A 19,119-nucleotide genomic window follows, 5' to 3' on the forward strand; every position below is an offset into this window, starting at 1 on the left:
CAGGTGTTTTGGAGGTGGCTGGTGTAGCTTCTGAGCATGCATAGCTGCATAGCTGGAGTGGCTTGGAGGAGACATTGGTTATTGATGAAGAGATAGGGACATCCTCCAGTGATCAAGGAAGCAGGGGACAAGCATGGACCATGGTCTCTCCACAGGGAAACTGGAAATGTTAACAGGTTCCATCGGAGTCTTAGCTCCTACCTTCTGTTTTCCTGTGGATCTCAGGATCTTGACTGCTGGTGCTACCTCTGACTTTGACTTCCCATTGAGTCCAGTAGCACTGGGAGGGACCTTCATGGCATTGGCTGGTTTAAGGAAGACCTTCTTGGCTTTGCTGACTTTCTTGGGAGCCTTCTTGGCTACAGCTGCTTTTGAGGGAGCCCTCCTCATCTCACCTGACTTTTGAGCTATACCTGCTTTTGAGGGAGCCCTCCTCACCTCACCTGACTTCTTGGGGGCACCTTTTCCACCTTATCTGAGTTGGGAAGGTCTTTCTTTGAGTCTCTTGCTTTCTTGGGGCCCTTCTCACTGGTTTTTCTGAGGGCCATGATGGTGGACATCTTCCAGAGCTGGGTTTTCCTTTTGTTCTTGGGAACAAATTTGAGGCTGCCAGTGGCCCTACCTTGGTCTTAGAGTTGATGGTCTGCAGGGAATTTCCAGGTTAAAGGGTTTTTTTGTTTGTTTTGTTTAATTTTAAGACAGAGTCTCGCTCTGTCACCCAGACTGGAGTGCAGTGGCATGATCTCGGCTCACTGCAGCCTCCGCCTCCTGGGTTCAAGCAATTTTCCTGCCTCAGCCTCCTAAGTAGCTGGGATTACAGGCACACACCACCATGCCCAGCTAACTTTTGTATTTTTAGTAGAGACAGGGTTTCACCATGTTGGCCAGGCTGGTCTCAAACTCCTGATCTGAAGTGATCCGGCCACCTCGGCCTCCCAAAGAGCTGGGATTACAGGTGTGAGCCACCGCGCCTGACCTCCAGGTTTAAGTTTAAACCATAAAGTAGATGAACTGTGTAGAGAGAGGCCAGGGAAATGAAGGATTTTACTGACCACTGAACAGGGATGTCACTACTGCCAGAGAGGAAAAGGACTTCCCCTTGGTAGAGTGAACATATAAAGGAAAGTGGTTGAAAATTGAATCAGGAGAGAGAGACCTCACACCATTCAGAGGTCCCTAGAGAACTTTACTGACCTGGAAAAAAAGAGAAACAGGGAGAAAGTCTTCAGTTCTTGTTTGGAATCTGACTCCAAAGCATCCTTACTCCTTACTCTCTTCCCAGAACCCGAGAGTCTGAAATTGATGAATACTTTTTGTTTAAAACTTGGCTTGTTGTTGCTGTTTTTTTTTTTTTTTTCTTTCTGTTTTCATCAAGAGATCTTTATTTTACTTTTGTGTATTTGTGTTTTCCAGGAGTCATGTTAATTCTTCCGTGTTTAAACTTTTTGGTCCAGAGGAATTTATACATTTAAATTATGGATTTAATTTCAGAAGGTACACACACAGACACACACACACACACTCACCTCACTTTTTTAAAACTGGAAAATATAGCCCTGTAAATCTCCAGAAAATATCTAATGTGGGCCGTTTACGTTGGCTCACGCCTGTAATCTCAGCACTTTGGCAGGCCGAGGTGGATGGATCACCTGAGGTCAGGAGTTCGAGACCAGCCTGGCCAATGTGGTAAAAGCCTATCCTCACTAAAAATAAAAAAAATTAGCAGAGCGTGGTGGCAGGTGTCTGTAATCCCAACTACTCGGGAGGCTGAGATAGGAGAATCACTTGAACCCAGGAGGCAGAGGCTGCAGTAAGCCGGCATCACCCCACGGCACTCCAGCCTGGGCGACAGAGTGAGACTCTGTCTCCAAAAAAAAAAAAAAGTCAGTGTGCATCCCCTCTGACACCCAGCAATTTCACATCTTGGAATTTATGCTGCAGAAGAATTATCACAAGTGCACAAGGATGTATGGTGAGATTATTATTATCATTTTGAAAGATAGGGTCTCACCATGTCACCCAGGCTGGAGTGCAGTGAAGTGATCACAGCTTGCTGCAGCCTGGACCTCCTGGACTTGAGTGATCCTTGTGCCTCCGCCTCCCCAGTAGCTGGGATTACGGGTGTGAGCCACCATTCCTGGCATCCCCCTTTAAAAAAAAAGTTTTAATTATGAAAAGAATATAGGCTCATTGTTTTGTGTGGCTTTTAAAACGTTTTAAAAATATGTAGTGTGTCATTTAGAAGGTGAAAAGCTCTTACTCCATCCCACCTCCCAGAGATAATATTTGCTAGCAATTTCGTGTTTGTCTTTCAAATTGTTTTCCACACACATTCTTTGTACTGGCTGTTTCCCCTCCTGGGTTACTCTTCTCCCAGATAGAAACAGGGCTCATTCCCTTGCCTCCTTCAGCTTTTATTAAAACATTATCTTCTCTCTAGCTGGACGCAGTGGCTCACGCCTGTAATCCCAGTGTTTGGGGAGGTAGGGAGGCAGGAGCATCGCTTGAGCCCAGGAGTTTGAGACTAGCCTGGGCAACATAGCGAGACCCCATCTCTATAACTAATAAATAATTAATTAATATAAAATGGAAATTTAAAAGAGAGAGGGAGGGACTCTTGAAAACCATCCACATCATGCTTCTCTAAGTGGTTGAGGGCTCAGAGGAAAAAAATCAGCAATTTCACATCATGGAATTTGTTCTGCAGAAAAATTCTCACAAGTGCACAAGGATGTGTGGTCAGATGATGATGATGATGATGATGATGATGATGATGATGATGATGATTGATGAAAGTAGTCGTAGTAGTAGCAGCAGCAGCAGTGTTTTAAAAGACAGTCTCGGCCGGGCGCGGTGGCCCACGTCTGTAATCCCAGCACTTTGGGAGGTTGAGGTGGGCAGATCACTTGAGGTCAGGAGTTCGAGACTAGTCTGGCCAACATGGTGAAACCCCAACTCCACTAAAAATGCAAAAATTAGCCAGGTGTGGTCTTTGGTGACTATAATCCCAGCTACTAGGGAGGCTGAGGCACGAGAATAGCTTGAACCCAGGAAGTGGAGGCTGCAGTGAGCCAAGATTGTGCCACTGCACTCCATGCACTCCAGCCTGGGTGCTGACCCAGGTTGGGTGCAAGACTCCGTAAAAAAAAACAACAACAACAAAAAAACAGAGCCTCACTCTGTCGCCCAGGGTAAAGTGCAATGAGTAAAGGCCCACGATGGGAACCCTGAGGAGAGTCAAAGGGAAAGAAAAGAAAAAAAAAAAGCAAAACCAAAATGGGATTTTAAAAAAAATCAGGAGCAATTCACATAACATAAAATTAACCATTTTAAAGTGAACAGCTCAGTGGCGTTTAGTGCACTCCAGCTGTTATGTAACTACCACCTCTGTCTAGCTCCAGAACGTTTTCACCACCCCAAAGGAGACCTTGTACCCATTAAGCAGTCGCTCTCCTTCTCCCCTCCCCCCACCTTCCTCCAACTTCTGGCAACCACCCATCTGCATTCTGTCTCTATGGATTTACCTATTCTAGGTAGTCAACAGGATGAGATAGCCCAAAAGTCCATCCATGGATGAACAGATAAGCAAAGTGTGGTATATCTTCCTCAGACATTAGTCTGCCTTAAAAAGAAATGAAATACCAATCCTTTCTACAACACAGATGAACCTCAAAAATATGATGTGGCCGGGCACGGTGGCTTATGCCTGTAATCCCAGCACTTTGGGAGGCTGGGGTGGGCGGATTGCCTGAGTCCAGGTATTCAAGACCACCCTGGCTAACATAGCAAAACCCCATCTCTACAAAAAAATTTGCAAAAAACTAGCCAGGTGTGATGACATGTCCCTGTAGTCCCAGCTATTCAGGAGACTGAAGCAAGAGGATCGATTGAGTCCAGGAGGCTGAGGCTACAGTGAGCCAATATCATGCCACTGCACTCCAGCCTAGGCAACAGAGTGAGACCCTATCTCAAAAAACAAAACAAAACAAAACAAAAAAGTTGATGCTGAGTGAAAGAAGCCGGACACAAAAGGCAACATCATGTATAATTCCATTTACATGAAATGTCCAGTGAAGATTTTTTTTTGGCAACATGTATTTTGAGTCTAATACTCAGTGAGCGGACCACACACATCCACTGCAGTATATTCTTGGAAACATTTCAGATTTGAGAGAAGGTCTGTTTAGTTATGATGGTGGTAGGTGTTGTCGCTTTCCTCCCTCCTTGAAGAAAAGGAACTAAGCCTGGGCGCAGTGGCTCACATCTGTAATCCCAGCACTTTGGGAGGCCAAGGTGGGTGAATCACTTGAGGTCAGGAGTTCAAGACTAGCCTGGCCAACATGGTGAAACCCTGTCTCTACCAAAAATTACAAAAAATTAGCCAGATATGGTGCTGCACGCCTGTAATCCCAGCTACTCGGGAGACTGAGGCAAGAGAATTGCTCGCACCCAGGAGGTGGAGGCCGCAGTCAACCGAGATCGCACCATTGCACTCTAGCCTGGGTGGCAGAGCAAGACTCCGTCCCGAAAAGAAAGAAAAGAAAAGTAAAGAAACCAAAAGAAAAGGAAAGAAAAAAAAAGGAACCTAGACCTAGAAAGGCAAAAATAGGAAAAGTTATTTACTATTAGCAGCAATTGTCATAAAATAATGAACATTTATTGCATGATTACAATGAGATGAATTGTATCTTGTTTTTATAAGCACTTTAAGTTTTTTTTTTTTTTAATGTATTTATTTATTTTAAGAGATAGGGTCTTGCTCTGTTGCCCAGACTGGAGTGCCATGGTCTGATCATAGCTCAATGCAGCTTCAAACTCTTGGGTTCAAGCAATCTTCCTGCCTCAGTCTCTCGAGTAGCTAGGACTACAGGCATGTGCCAACATGCCTAGCTAGTTTTAGTATTTTTTGTAGAGACAGGATCTTGCTGTGTTGCCCAGGCTGGCCTCAAACTCCTGACCTCAAGCGATCCTCTGCCTTGACCTCCCAAAGGGTTGAGATGATAGGCATCAGCCACTGCATTTGGCCCACATTAAATTTTCTAGTTATCACAGGAACTAAAGTAAACAATATAAAACACTCATTTATTGAGCACTTACTATATGCAGGGCCCTGTAATAGATTACGGTGTATATCAACTCATTCCATTCTCATACAATCTATGAAGTTGGTGCTATTTCCTACCTTTTATATATGAGGAAACTGAGGCTCGGAGAAGGAAACTGCTTTGCCCAAGGTCAAAGCCACGTCTGATCCCCAAATCCTTTCAACTCCTCTACGCTACTATTTTTTAATGCAGATGTTGCCAGTGTTCTAAGCAGAACCATGACTTAGCATGAGTAGACTTCTCATTTCAGAACCAAAGTGTTGGACATTCTTGGATAATATGAAAAAACAAATGACACACAAACCTATTTGATACTCAGTTTTTAATTTTCTCTTCATTTGATTCTCCTGATGACATGATTAATCTTTTTCGCCTATACCCTGTAAGTGAAATGTAGGTCTTTGCAGATGTCTCAGAGAGTGTTAATACTTGCCTCTGGGTTTGTTTTCTCTCCCTGGGGCTTCCCATCCCTGGGTGCAAGTAAAATTAAACTTGTGCCTCTTTGCCGCTGGCCGTGGTGCTGAAAACATCCCGGGCAGCGCTAGGGTTGCCCTCGCTTGCACGCCATCCCTGCTAAGAGGCTTGGGCTGATCAGCGAGAGGAGAGATCTTTTCCAGGCTTCGTTTTGGTTAGAACTGTGTGTTGAAGAGTTTGAAGCCCATGTCTGGGAACTGGAGACTGTTTGGATTATTGGAAGTTGAAATAGTCATTAATAATTCCTACTTGAGTTGGGCTTATGAGGGTGTGGACTACCATGCAATGGTTGGCCTTTACTAACTTGTGGCAGTTGGTTGGGACTTGGGTGAGGTGTAACCTATTTGGTCTAATCCATATGGTTAGAGCCCCAAGTGCACCTGCATTCTATTTTTTTAAATAAAGGCAAAATCATTCATCTTCTAACCAGGATAGCTCCTGAGTAGTCTCTGGGGACCACCAGCTTAAAAGCATAGACTGTGGGCTGGGCACAGTGGCTCATACCTGTAATCTCAGCACTTTGAAAGGCCAAGGTGAGAGGATCGCTTGAGCCCAGGAGTTGAAGACCAGCCTGGGCAACATGGTGAGACCCTCATCTCTACAAAAATGTTAAAAATTGGCTAGGTGTGTTGGCATGCACCTGTAGTCCCAGCTACTCAGGAGGCTGAAGTGGGTGGATCGCTTGAGCCTAGGAGATCAAGGCTACAGTGAGTTGTGATCATGCCACTGCATTTCACCCTGGGCAATAGAGCAAGACCCTGACCAAAAAAACAAAGGCATAGACTGTGGAGTTGGGCAGACCTGGGTGTGAGCCCGAACTCTGCCAATACCTCCTATGTGACCTTGAGCAATTTGTTTAATCTCTCTGAGCCTGGATTTTCTTATGTGGAAAATGGGGCTTACCACAGAACCCACCTTGTTGCAAGGAATTAACTGAAACAAGATGCTTACCACGGTATCTGCCCAAAGAAGCACTCGGAAACAAGGCAGCTGTAATTATGGTTGCTGTGCTTGTTAATGGCCCCATAATAGTTGATCATATTGCAGAGTGAAATTGGGGCATATGTTTAGTGGACCAAGGAATATGTCTTAAACCCATATATCTAAGGTCCCGGTACCCCCTACTCTTTTCCTGGTGATTGTGATGAGCATGGAACTAACATGAAAATAAGGTCTGTTTGGATTCTTCCCACAAGCTCAGTGACCTGGTTGACTGCTATAAGTATCTGTTTTCTTACAACCCACCCATCAGCAGCCCCCATAGTGGAGACAAGGTCACAAAGAGTTGACAAACCTGATTTGATTTTCACACCAACCACAGGAGGTTTGAAATGAGATAAGGGTGAAGGGCACCACAGAGGGCTGCAAGGATTACTTGGACACTGCAATGTCTTGCTAAGGGATGGGAGCCATCAGCCATGCCCACTTTGAGAATTTTCCTTGATGTCCTGAATCCCAAGAGCAAGGTCCTGTTCGCAGATGCAAGCCCTCCTTCTTCCCTACGCAAAATTGCTTGGTCTTTTCCAGGGTCACATCAGCCTCTCTCCCGGGCCTCTGCAGGTCCTGATCAATTTCATTGTTTATCGAGCTCTGTATCTCCTCACCTGCCTGCAGGGCTGTCTGCTATCCTGACTTCCGAGAGCCATTTCGGGAGCCAGCTTTTCCTTCCATCAGGGATGCTTCTCTTCTTTCAGCCCCTGCCCCCCTTTGGCCTCCTAGGATAGCTGATTTTTCTGGATCCCGCTGACACAGGTGCTTTCTCTCTGAGCCAATCAGGAAGCAGAAAGGCTCAGCTCAGCTAACAGAGGCATTGCTCACCGCAGCTGTGAGTTAGAACTCAGGCTTTCTAAATCGGGAGGATCAGGCATGACTTGAGGTCGTGCTGAGAAAGCCTCGCCACCCCCCAGCTCGACTACCCAGTGCAACCTTTGACTTCTGCCTAGGGCAAGGCATCTCTTACCACACCAAGAACTCGGCAGCCCATCTTTCTTTCATCTGGGCACCAAGTACGTCATTGCATATTTCAGGGGGTTTCACTGTGTCCTTAACATGCTCATGGAGACTTGGCTTGAGATGAGGTCAGGGTTTACAGGCAGGACGACCCATACCCCCTTCCTTCATTTCCTCCACCGGTGATTTTTGTTTTGTTTTGCTTTGTTTTTGAGACGGAGTCTCCTTCTGTTTTCCAGGCTGGAGTGCAGTGGCGTGATCTCGGCTCACTGCAAACTCCACTTCCCGGGTTCAAGTGATTCTCCTGGCTCAGCCTCCCGAGTAGCTGAGATTTGTAATCTCATAGTGGCATCTGCCACTATGGCCAGCTAATTTTTGTATTTTTAGTAGAGATGGGGTTTCACCATGTTGGCCACGTTGGTCTCAAACTCCTGACCTCCGGGTGATCCACCCGCCTCGGCCTCCCTGTACTGGGATTACAGGTGTGAGCCACCGCGCCAGGCCCTTCCACCAGTGTTTTTTTGAACATCTACTCTCCTGGGCACAGAGCATTCTCCTGAATGCTCTCCTGGGCACAGAGAATGAAGCAATGAACAAAGTAGACAAAAAGTCCCCACGTGCATAGAGCGTGCAGTCTCATGGGAGAGACAGGGAACAAGATAAAGAAGGAAAAAAATAGCAGATGCTTGTTTGGGGATGGGAAATAAAGAAAAAAATAAGCAGCAAAGGGGGTTGATGGATATGACCTTTGACTAAAGGCCTAAAGGAAGTGAGGGAGGGAGTCATGTGGATGTCTGGGGAAAGAGTATTCCAGGAGAATGAGCAGCAGGTGCAAAGGTCCCTGGGTAGAAATGTGCCTGGGGAATTTGGGGAATAAAGGGGAGGCCGATATTGCTGGAGCTGAGTGACTAAGGGAGAGAATAGAGGAGATGAGGGGAGGGAGGTAATGGGAACAGGTCATGCACCTTGCTGGTGCTGGGAGGACTTTGTTTTTGCTTTTGAGTGAGATGGGATCCATGGGAAGGCTTTGAGTACTTCCACATGCGTTAGGCTGAAATTTTCTTTTCTGCTTTTGTCTCATTCCAACATTGCTCTTATTTCTTCAAAATCTTGGGTTTCTTCTCAGGCTCTTTACCCAAGTGGGAGCAGAAGGCTGGTACCCAGGGCTCTTCAGTTCTCCCCCTGGGGTCAGAATGTGGAGGAGAAAGCTTGGAGGAGAAAAAGAAACCCCCACCTCTTTCTGGATGACTCAAAACTGCAATTACCTGAGCTCCTCCTTCTACCCCTGAAATAGAGGCACTTAGCACTTCCTAAACTTGCCGGTGCGCACAAATCCCCTGGCGATCTTTTTAAATGCAGATTCTGACTCAGCAGGTGGATGCGGGGTCTGAGGCTGCATTCCTAACAGGTGCTGGTTCTGGGACCACCTTTTGAGTAGCAAGGGTCTAAAGTCTTTGTTGCAGATGTCCATCTGGGGCATGTCTGTGGACACTTGCTGGTGTGTGGGTGAGCAGAGGGAGAGGGGATGATGTTGGAGAAGCAGTGTGAGTATCTGTGTTTTACAAGAAGTAAGAAAATGAAGCAAGGTGGGAGATAAGAACCTCTTTCTTTTTGCCTATGTGCTAAGGTTTCATTGCCATACCCAGAGAGCCCTGGGTCTGAAATCCAGGCGACACTGGCTGGTTGAAACCCTGATATTGCAGCCCATGAAAGTGCTGCATGCTGCATGGAGGCCTTCTGGGACTCTTCCTGGAACCTTCAGTGCCGGAGCCGATCCAAAGGAAGTCACATCCCTGCCATTGAGGGGCAGGAGGCCAGGGAACCGGAGGAGTGGGGTGGTAGAAGCGCGTATAAGGAGACTGAGTTGGCAGGGAGAGGAAGCGAAGTCAGCTTCAAATCATAGTGAGAGGAGACCAGGGAAGGGCTTGGCGTTGCTGCTCTGTGTACAAATATTGTCTCTTATTTTCCGGGCTGCAGGGTGAAGCAGAGTGGAGTATTTGTGCAACACAGCCCAGCTTTGTTCTCCGGGCTCCTAATGCCTGTCAGCTCGGAGGCAGAAAGCCAATCAGAGATGATCGTCGGCAAGGCCAGCTTTTGTTGGCTCCCCAAATTGCCCTGAGTCTCAGATTTTGCTTTTCAGAGTGTGCGTGGAGCTCGCCTTCAGCTGCTTTCAGCTGGAGGCAAAAGCTGAAGCTGGTGACAAAAGGAAGCCTGGTTTTCCTGGCTTTCCGAGAGTTTTACTGAGGGGGTTTCTGTTTCACACTCTGTTTTCCCACCTGGAAAGCGGGTTCCACTCTCCCTCCTGCCTAGGAGGGATGGTTTTATGGTGTTTCCAGAATACCAAACCTAACTCCAGGGCAGAAGAGGAGACTGAAACCAATTAATTTTCCAAAGGATAGAGCTAGGAGGAGGGGAGAGGTTTAACATGGTCAGGTTCCGCAAGACGCACTAATTGATCCTTCTACAGAACACGGGATTTCAGTGCCCCCAGGGGACACTCAGCAATATTTAGAGACCACTTGAGGTTGTCATCACTGGACAGGAGGGGATGCTACTGGCATCTAGCCCACAGAGGCCAGGGATACTGTTGAACGTACTGCAGTGCCCAGACAGCCCCACCAAGGAGAACGATCCACCCCCAAACCTAGTGCTGAGGTTGGGAAACCCTGCTCCAGAGTAACCAACACCCTATGGCTTTTTCACTCAAGCAGCCACTTCTCCAGTGCCTACGCCTCCTTCTCAGAGATTGCCAGATCCATACGCTTGTTGGAGTGGCGCACTTCTGAGGGGTGTGGCAGGGGGACAGCGGATATTCCCATTCACCGGCTGATCAGCAGGTCAGGAGCTAATATGAAATGAACAAGATAGATCCTCCCTACCTGCCCTGCAGATCCTCTGGTGGGACACTTAGGAGGGAGGCCTCCTCGACCCAGATGAGAGTTCCCAGGATGCAGGGAGGAGTTTACCTGTGCAAACTGGAAAGAATGCAAATGGGGCACATGGAGACATGGACGTGCACGACCCCTCCCCTGCCTCGGGTCTTGGAAGAGCAGATTCTCAGAGGTCTGCCCTGATCACTGTAATTTTTCTTTTTAATTGAGGTAAAATTAATATAACACAATTAACCATTTTAAAGTGGCATTTAGAGCTGGGCACAGTGGCTCATGCCTGTAATCCCAGCACTTTGGGAGGCTGAGGAATGAAGGTTGCCCAGGAGTTCAAGACCACCCAGGGCAACAAAGTAAGACTCCGTCTCTTAAAAAAAAAAAAAAAAAAAAAAAAGTACTCACGGTGGCGTGCACCTATAGTCCCAGCTACTCAGGAGGCTGAGGCAGGAAGATTGTTTGAGCCTAGGAATTGAAGGCTGCAGTGAGCTGTGATCATGCCACTGTACCCCAGCCTGGGTGATGGAGCAAAATCATGTTTCTTTAAAAAAATAAAAATAAACAAAAAAAGAAGAGGGGAGGGAGAGGCGTTTAGTACATTCACAATGTTGTGTAACTATCACCTTCATCTAGTTCCAAAACATTAAGCAGTCACTCCCATTTCCCTTCGCATTCCCCAGGAACAACAAATCTGCTGTCTGTCTCTGGATTTGCCTATTTGGGACATTTTATATACATGGAATCATACAATATGGGGTATTTTATGTCTGCTTCTTTCGCTTGGCGTAATGTTTTCGAGGTTCATGCCTGTTCTAACATGTATCAGTACTTCATTCCTTTTTTTTTCTTCTTCTTTTTTTTTTTTTTTTCTTTGAGACAGAGTTTTGCTTTTGTTGTCCAGGCTGGAATGCAATGGCACAATCTCGGCTCACCACAACCTCCGCCTCCCGGGTTCAAGCGATCCTCCTGTCTCAGCCTCCTGAGTAGCTAGGATTACAGGCGTGCGCCACCACACTCAGCTAATTTTGTATTTTTTTCAGTAGAGACGGGGTTTCCCCATTTTGGTCAGGCTGGTCTTGAACTCCCAACCTCAGGTGATCTGCCTGCCTTGGCCTCCCAAAGTACTGGAATTACAGGCATGAGCCACCATGCCCGGCCTACTTCATTCCTTTTTCTGGCTGAATACTGTTGACTTCTATGGGTAGACCACATTTGTTTATCCATTCATCCATTGATGAAATTTAGGTTGTTTCCATCTTTTGGCTATTGTGAATAGTGCTGCTGTGAACATTTGTGTATGAGTGTTTGTTGGAGTACCTGTCTTATGATCCTTTCCTGTTTATACCTTGGAGTGGAGTGACTGTGTCATGTGGTAACTCTGTTTAACGTTTTGAGGAATCAACAAATGGTTTTCTATGGCAGTTGCACCGGTGTTGTTTTGTTGTTGTTGTTGTTGTTGTTGTTGTTGTCTTGAGACAGGGTCTCACTCCCATTGCCCAGGCTGGAGTGCAGTGGTGCAGTCACGGTTCACTGCAGCCTCAACCTCCTGGGGCTCAAGCAATCCTCTCTCCTCAGCCTCCCAAGTAGCTGGCACTACAGGCCTGTGCCACCATGCCTGGCTAATGTTTTATATTTTTTGTAGAGATAGAGTCTCACTTTATGCCTAGGCTGGTCTCAGGCTCCTGTGCTCAAGTAATCCTCCTACCTCAGCCTCCCATAGTGCTGGGATTACAGGCGTGAGCCACCGCACCTGGCCGGCTACACCATTTTATATTCCCACCAGCACGAGGGTTTCAGTTTCTTCACATCTTCACCAACACTTGTTTTCTGTTTGTTTTTAATTTTAGCTATCCTTGTGGGTGTGAAGCTGTATCCCATTGGGGTTTGATTTGCACTTCCCTATCACTAACACTCTCATGTACTTATTGGCCATTTGACTGTCTTCTTTAGAGAAATATCTATTCCAGCCTCCTGTCCATTTTTCAGTTGGGTTATCTTGTTGTTGTTGTAAATGTTCTTTATATATTCCTGATACTAGACCCTTATCAGCTACATGATTTGCAAATAGCTTTTCCCATTCTGTTACTTGTCTTTTAACTTTCTTGATAATGCCCTCTGATGCACAAAAGGTTTAAATTTTTATGAAGCCCAGTGTATCTAGTTTTTCTTCTGTGGCTCATGCATTAGGTGTCAAATCTGATCACAATGTTTTATTTATTTATTTAATTTATTTATTATTTTATTTAGTTTTGAGATGGAGTCTTGCTCTGTTGCCCAGGCTGGACTGCAGTGGCTTGATCTCGGCTCACTGCAACCTCCACCTCCCGTGTTCAAGCAATTCTCCTGCCCTGGCCTCCCAAGTAGCTGGGACTATAGGTGTGTGCCACCACGCCTGGCTAATTTTTGTATTTTTGGTAGAGACAGGGTTTCACCATGTTGGCCAGGCTGGTCTTGAAGTCCTGACCTCAAGTGATCCACCCACCTCGGCCTATATTTATCTATTTTTAATTTATCTTTTTTTTTTTTTTTTTTTTGAGACAGAGCCTCCTTCTGCCACCCAGGCTGGTGTGCAGCGGTACAGTCATTGCTCACTGCAGCCTCCACCTCTTTGGCTGAAGCGATTCTCTCGCTTCGGCCTCCCAAGTAGCTGGGACCACAGGTACCGGCCATCGTGCTGGGCTCTGCCACTATATTTGAAATTGCAGCCCTGACCCTTTCCACTGTCTATAGCCTTTACCATCTTACTACATAACATAGAATATATGGTGTACTATATAACATGGCACGTGCAGTGTACTGTATAACGTAGTATACATGATGTAGTTATCTCAGTTATTTGCTCCTCCTCTAGGAAGCAGGAGGAAGCTTCTCCTCTTGTCTGCTTTGCTCTCAGCTGTGTCCCTAGCCCAGAACAGAATCTGGCACACAGCAGGTACTGAATGAATATGTGTTCAATGAATATTGCTGGTGAGATAGAAGGTGAATATCCGCATTTCCCTTTAGAAGTCATCTGCTCTGGGTTTGAGATCTGCAGGGATCTACTCCAGAGAGGAGAACGAATAATTCCACCTGTACTGATGAGTTGGGAGGATCTGGAGGGCTTGAGATCTTTCTATTGGGGTCACTGGGCATGGGTGCCCCTCCAAACACCCTTCTTTTCTTTAAACAAGATTTTTCCTTAATTCCCCAATACTCCCTTTGAATATATGATTTTAGCCACCATCATAGCGAATTGCATCGTCCTCGCACTGGAGCAGCATCTGCCTGATGATGACAAGACCCCGATGTCTGAACGGCTGGTGAGTGGTGTCTTTTCTCGGAGGCTTCTCCTTGGCTTTAGCAGGACTTTGATTTTTGGGAGAGTGGAGCAGGGCACACAGGAGGCTCACAGTCCTGGAGCCCAGAGCCAGATCATGGGAAACCTAAATTTCTTTTTTATTTTTTCTTGAAACAGAATCTCACTCTGTCACCCAGGCTGGAGTGCAGTGGTTTAATCATAGCTCACTGCAGCCTCCACCTCCTGGGCTCAAGCCATCCTCCCACTGCAGCCTTCTGAGTAACAGGGACTACAGGCGCCACCATGTCCAGCTAATTTTCTTATTTTTATCTTTTTTGTAGAGATGGGGGTCTCACTAGGTTGCTTAGGCTGGTCTCAAACTGCCTACTTTGGCATATGACATAATTTCAGGCAGTATACTCAAATGAACATTGTTAATGTTAATAATTATGTCTTGACCAGGCACAGTAGCTCACGCCTGTAATCCCAGTACTTTGGGAGGCCAAGGCAGGTATATCACTTGAGGTCAGGAGTTCGAGATCAGCCTGACCAACATGGTAAGAGCCCGTCTCTACTAAAAAAATATATAAAATTAGCTGGATATGGTGGCACACACCTGTAATCCCAGCTACTTGGGAGGCTGAGGCAGGAGCATCTCTTGAACGTAGGAGGCGGAGGTTACAGTGAGCCAAGATCACATCATTGCGCTCCAGTCTGGGCAACAGGAGTGAAACTGTGTCTCAGGAAAAAAAAAAAAAAAAAAAGGAAAGAAAGAAAAAAGAATATTACAAAGGATATAGATGAAGCGATGCATAGGGTGAGATATAGGAGAGGGGTGTGGCTGGCAGCTTCCAGGTAGCTTCAGGAGGGGGACTGGTCACCAGAAAGACCAAGGCATGATTCGAGGGTTAGGACTTTCAGCTCCACCCCCCAACCTCTGGAAGGGCAGAGGAGCTGAAAATTAAGTTGATCACCAATGGTCAATGATTTAAATCCAACCCTCTAATCATGCCTTGGTTTTCTCGGTGACCAGCCCCCATCCTGAAGCTACCTAGAAGCTGCCAGCCGTCAGTCAATCCTTAGCCTACAAAAAGACATCCCTTTGGAGATCCCAAGGATTTTAGGAGTTGTACGCCAGGAAACAATGTCAAAGACCAAACATACATTTCACAAGGTCACTGTCTTCTAAAAACTATAACTAGCCTAGCAAACCTACGATTTCTAGACCTTTGCATTTTCACTTAAAATAATGCTAAATAAAAAAAGTCCATTGAAAGACTGGTAAGCAAATAGAAGTACCAGTGGCAAGCTGATATGGAAAAAAAATCATTCAGGCAGAATGAAATGATTGAAGCTTGAGAAACATTGTTGTAACAGATGGGAAGACGTTCTCATAGGGGCTCTGATGGAGAAGAGCTTATAGCTTAATTTCAAATATGATAGATTATCAGCTGGAAGCCCGAACCAGCTGGAGGTTCTGCAGAGGAACTGGAGGTGAGGATACTGGTCACTTATCAGCCAGTACAGAAGTCCTATTCCGAACCTTTAACAATCTACCAGCTGAGAACCATCCTAAGGGGTCAGATTTAGGAGTGAGGTCAACGCACAAGCTCCAGCCTCAAATGCCTCGGACACTGCGTGTGACAAGTAAATCCTCTGAACCAATGCTTTCCATTAGAACTTTCTGCAGTCACAGAAATGATCTCCATCTGCCCTGTCCAATAGGATCGTCACTTGAAATGTAGCCAGTGTGACTGCAGAATTGCATTTTTTAAGTTTATTGCATTTAAATTAATGTTAATTGAAATAGCCACATGTGGCCTGTGACTGTCGTATTGAATAAAGCAGGTGCAGACAAGCAATTCTATTTGGCCAAGTGATATGTGAGGTTGGCCCAAAAGGAATGAAGGAGGAAGTTGCCTTCTCTAAGCATTGGCTTTGCTTGCAAAAGGCTTTGGACAAGAGAACTCTGCAAGAGGCAGTGAGGGGTGGTGAGTGCAGGAGGGTTGAGGGAAGTGAGAGGGTGGTGGATACTGATTTCTAGGTGGGCTGGTTCCCTGGTCTTGCCAACATCTGCCCAGCCCAAGACGCTGACCTTGCCTTCTCTCCCTTCCAGGATGACACAGAACCATACTTCATTGGAATTTTTTGTTTCGAGGCTGGAATTAAAATCATTGCCCTTGGGTTTGCCTTCCACAAAGGCTCCTACTTGAGGAATGGTTGGAACGTCATGGACTTTGTGGTGGTGCTAACGGGGTAAGTGGCACGTGCTATACTCTTTGGATTTAATTAGCTGAAGGATTACGAGGCTTTTGGTTGGTGTGGTTTGCGCCGGGCTCAGGAAGGCTGAGCCCTTGTGTTCTCCCTCCCCTCATTATGCACCTGCCTCCTTTCTGCCAACACCCCACATCCATATCTCAGCTGTATATTACAGCAGATGCTTTCTGTTACAATTAAAATAATAGCTCATTATCGTTGGCTGCTTCCAGAGTGCTTTATGTGCATTCTCTAATTTAATCCTTGCAACAACCCACTGAATTAGGAAATATTAATATTCCCTTCTGACCACTGAGGAATCAGAAACTCAGAGCGTAACTTGCTTAAGGCACCAAGCAAGTAAGTGATGAAACTGGGATATGAACAGAAGATTATGCATTCCAGAACTCAAGGTTTTAAGTGTTGTACGTGCATGGGTCTCTTGATTTGCTTGAGGATATCTTGCTTTTATTTCAACTTGGTGAATGTTTTTTGAGAATATCTGGGTGCAAGGGATTGTGATTATGACAAAGGAGAAAAGCAAGCTAAATAAGATACAGTCACTGTCTTCAAGGAGTTTTCAGATGTATATATGATGAACCGTGGTTGAAATGTGTATATGCGTTCCTTTAAGCACCCTGTATGAGGTAGCACTTGCTGGTATAACAAAAGATCCAAAAATAGGAAATGACTTAAACACAGCAGAAGTTTATTTGTCACTCATAGAAAATTCAAAAGTGAGCTGGGTGTGGTGGTGCATGCCTGTAATCTCAGCACTTTGGGAGGCTGAGATGGGAGGATCACTTGAGCTCAGGAGTTCAAGACCAGCCTGGGCAACATAGTGAGACCCCCCCCACCATCACTAAAGCGTAAAATAAAATAAAAATTAGCCAGGCATGGTGGTACATGCCTGGGAGAATTGCTTGAGCCCAGGAGTTGGAGGGAGCAGTGAGCTATGATCATACCACCACACTCTAGCCTGGGCAACAGAGCAAGACCCTATCTCAAAAAAAAAAGTCCAAAATAGTTGGCAAGTTCATCTGCTCCAATGACTGACGGACCCTAACCCTTGCCGTATTGTGGATCTTCATTGTCAGCCCACAGCATCCAATAACTCCATGCTTGTCTGTATCAAACCAGGAAGGAGAAATGAGCATAGAAGGTGATACTTGGGAAGGTTTATGAGTTTGGAAGGGGTGTGACCCATACCTGTTCCATTCATATCCTGTTGGCTAGAACCGGGTCACATGACCACACATCACTGCAAGGGAAGCTGGGAAGTATCAGATTGTGCTTAGAAGAAAAGGGAAATGGATTTGGAGAATGACCCACTAGTCTATCAGGGACCTTAAAGACTTTTATTAGATTCCAGTAGGGACATTACTATCTGGTACCAGTGGCTGGTTCCTCCTCTTCCCACTCTCTGCTCTCCTCTGAGCTAAGTCTGGGCTCTTCTATTCTAAGATCCTTCCTCAATGGGACACTTTTTCATAGTAATCATTTACAGGATCGTAGCTCTCCATGTTTTGTTGCTGTTGCTGCTCCATGTTCTGTCTCTCTTGGTGGATGTGATGGGTTGCAGCACCCACGCTGTGCTGGCTGGACTCTCAGAATGCAGATTTGTTTCAGAGCGATGTTGCCTCTCACAGAAGGAGCTGTGGCCTATTGGGCTGTTTCTGTAGAGGCCTTCAGATGTCAGTGGTCTGTTGTAAGGACTCTGGGCTAGCTACCATTAGCCTGGTGTTCACAGAAGGATCTTTGTTGGTTGTGCTCACAGTTTAGTGACTTGGGACCTTGGTGGGTTCCAAGGACATATTATGGTGCTGGGCACTTTTCTCTTACCCTGCTAGGAAGCTCATCTGGAAACAGCCTAGTGGCTAACTTTTTTATTGTTTACAAAATGTAAAGCTGGGCAGGGTGGCTCATGCCTGTATCCCAGCACATTGGGAGGCCAAGGTGGCAGGATTGCTTGAGCCCAGGAGTTTGAGACCAGCCTGGGCAACATAGCAAGACCACATCTCCATAAAATAAAAATTAAAAATGTGTAAAGCTGGGTACAATGGCACATGCCTGTAACCCCAATTACTCAGGAGGCTGAAGAGGGAAGATTGCTTGAGCCTAACTAGTTTGAGACCAGCTTGGGCAAGCTAGCAAGATCCCATGCAAAAATAAGTAGAGAATAATAGAGCAAACACCTGTGTATACATTCATTTATTCAATGACTATTTATTGAACACTTCTATGTGCCAGGTCCTGTTCTAGGCGCTGGGACAGCAGTAAACAAAGTAGAAAAATCCCCTATTCTCATGGAGCTGAGAATCTGCTGATGGGGATGGACACGATTGATGGATGAATCAAGTGTGTCAGATGGCGGTGAGGGGTACAGAGGAAAAATAAAGCAGGAGAGGGATGGGATGTGTGGCAGACAGGGGTGAGGGGTGCTGTAAGCCAGGGAAGGCTTCACTGGGAATGTGACATCTGAATGAAAACCTAAGGGGAGGTGAGTGAGTGAGCCATGAGGAGAGCTGGAACAGAGTGTCAGGCAAAGGGAACAGCCAGTGCAAAGGCTCTGAGGCTGGACTGTACCTGACGTGTTTGGTCAACAGTAAGAAGGCCCATGTGGCCACAGAAGGTAACCAGAAGAATGGGGAGAACTGAGGATAGAGAAGTAATGGAGTAACCTGCCATCAAAACAAAACCTTTCTCTCTTTTTTTTTTTTTTTTCTGACAGAGTCTCCCTCTGTCTCCCAGGCTGGAGTGCAGTGATGCGATCTCGGCTCACTGCAACCTCTGCCTCCCAGGCTGGAGTGCAGTGATGCGATCTCGGCTCACTGCAACCTCTGCCTCCCAGGTTCAAGTGATTCTTCTGCCTCAGCCTCCCAAGTAGCTTGGATTATAGACATGTACCACAACACCTAGCTAATTTTTGTATTTTTAGTAGAGACGGGTTTACGCCATGTTGGCCAGGCTGGTCTCGAACTCCTGACCTCAAGTGATCCACCTGGCTCAGCCTCCCAAAATGCTGGGATTACAGGCATAAGCCACTGTACCCAGCAAAACAAAACCTTTCTAACCTTTCTAATCCCTGTTTTCTCCCTCCCTAGACCCATTCCTTTCTCTCCCCCATCCAGGGGCACTTTCCTGAATTTTATGTTTATTATTTCCCTTTATG

The 19,119-nt window shown here is 46.2% G+C and overlaps 1 protein-coding gene across 3 annotated transcripts in view; it reads left to right on the top strand.

Moving 5' to 3' along the window:
• CACNA1A (calcium voltage-gated channel subunit alpha1 A) overlaps nt 1-19,119 on the top strand; it is a 312,076-nt gene that overhangs the window by 37,625 nt on the left and 255,332 nt on the right. For all 3 annotated transcript variants that reach the window (XM_023188767.2, XM_023188768.1, XM_023188769.1), the window contains exons 2-3: nt 13,608-13,713; nt 15,808-15,947. In XM_023188767.2, the coding sequence (XP_023044535.1) occupies nt 13,608-13,713; nt 15,808-15,947 (246 nt within the window). The remainder of the gene's footprint in view (nt 1-13,607; nt 13,714-15,807; nt 15,948-19,119) is intronic.

This window comes from Piliocolobus tephrosceles, chromosome 21 (assembly GCF_002776525.5).
Source record: "Piliocolobus tephrosceles isolate RC106 chromosome 21, ASM277652v3, whole genome shotgun sequence".
In the NCBI taxonomy this organism is placed as follows: Eukaryota; Metazoa; Chordata; class Mammalia; order Primates; family Cercopithecidae; genus Piliocolobus; species Piliocolobus tephrosceles.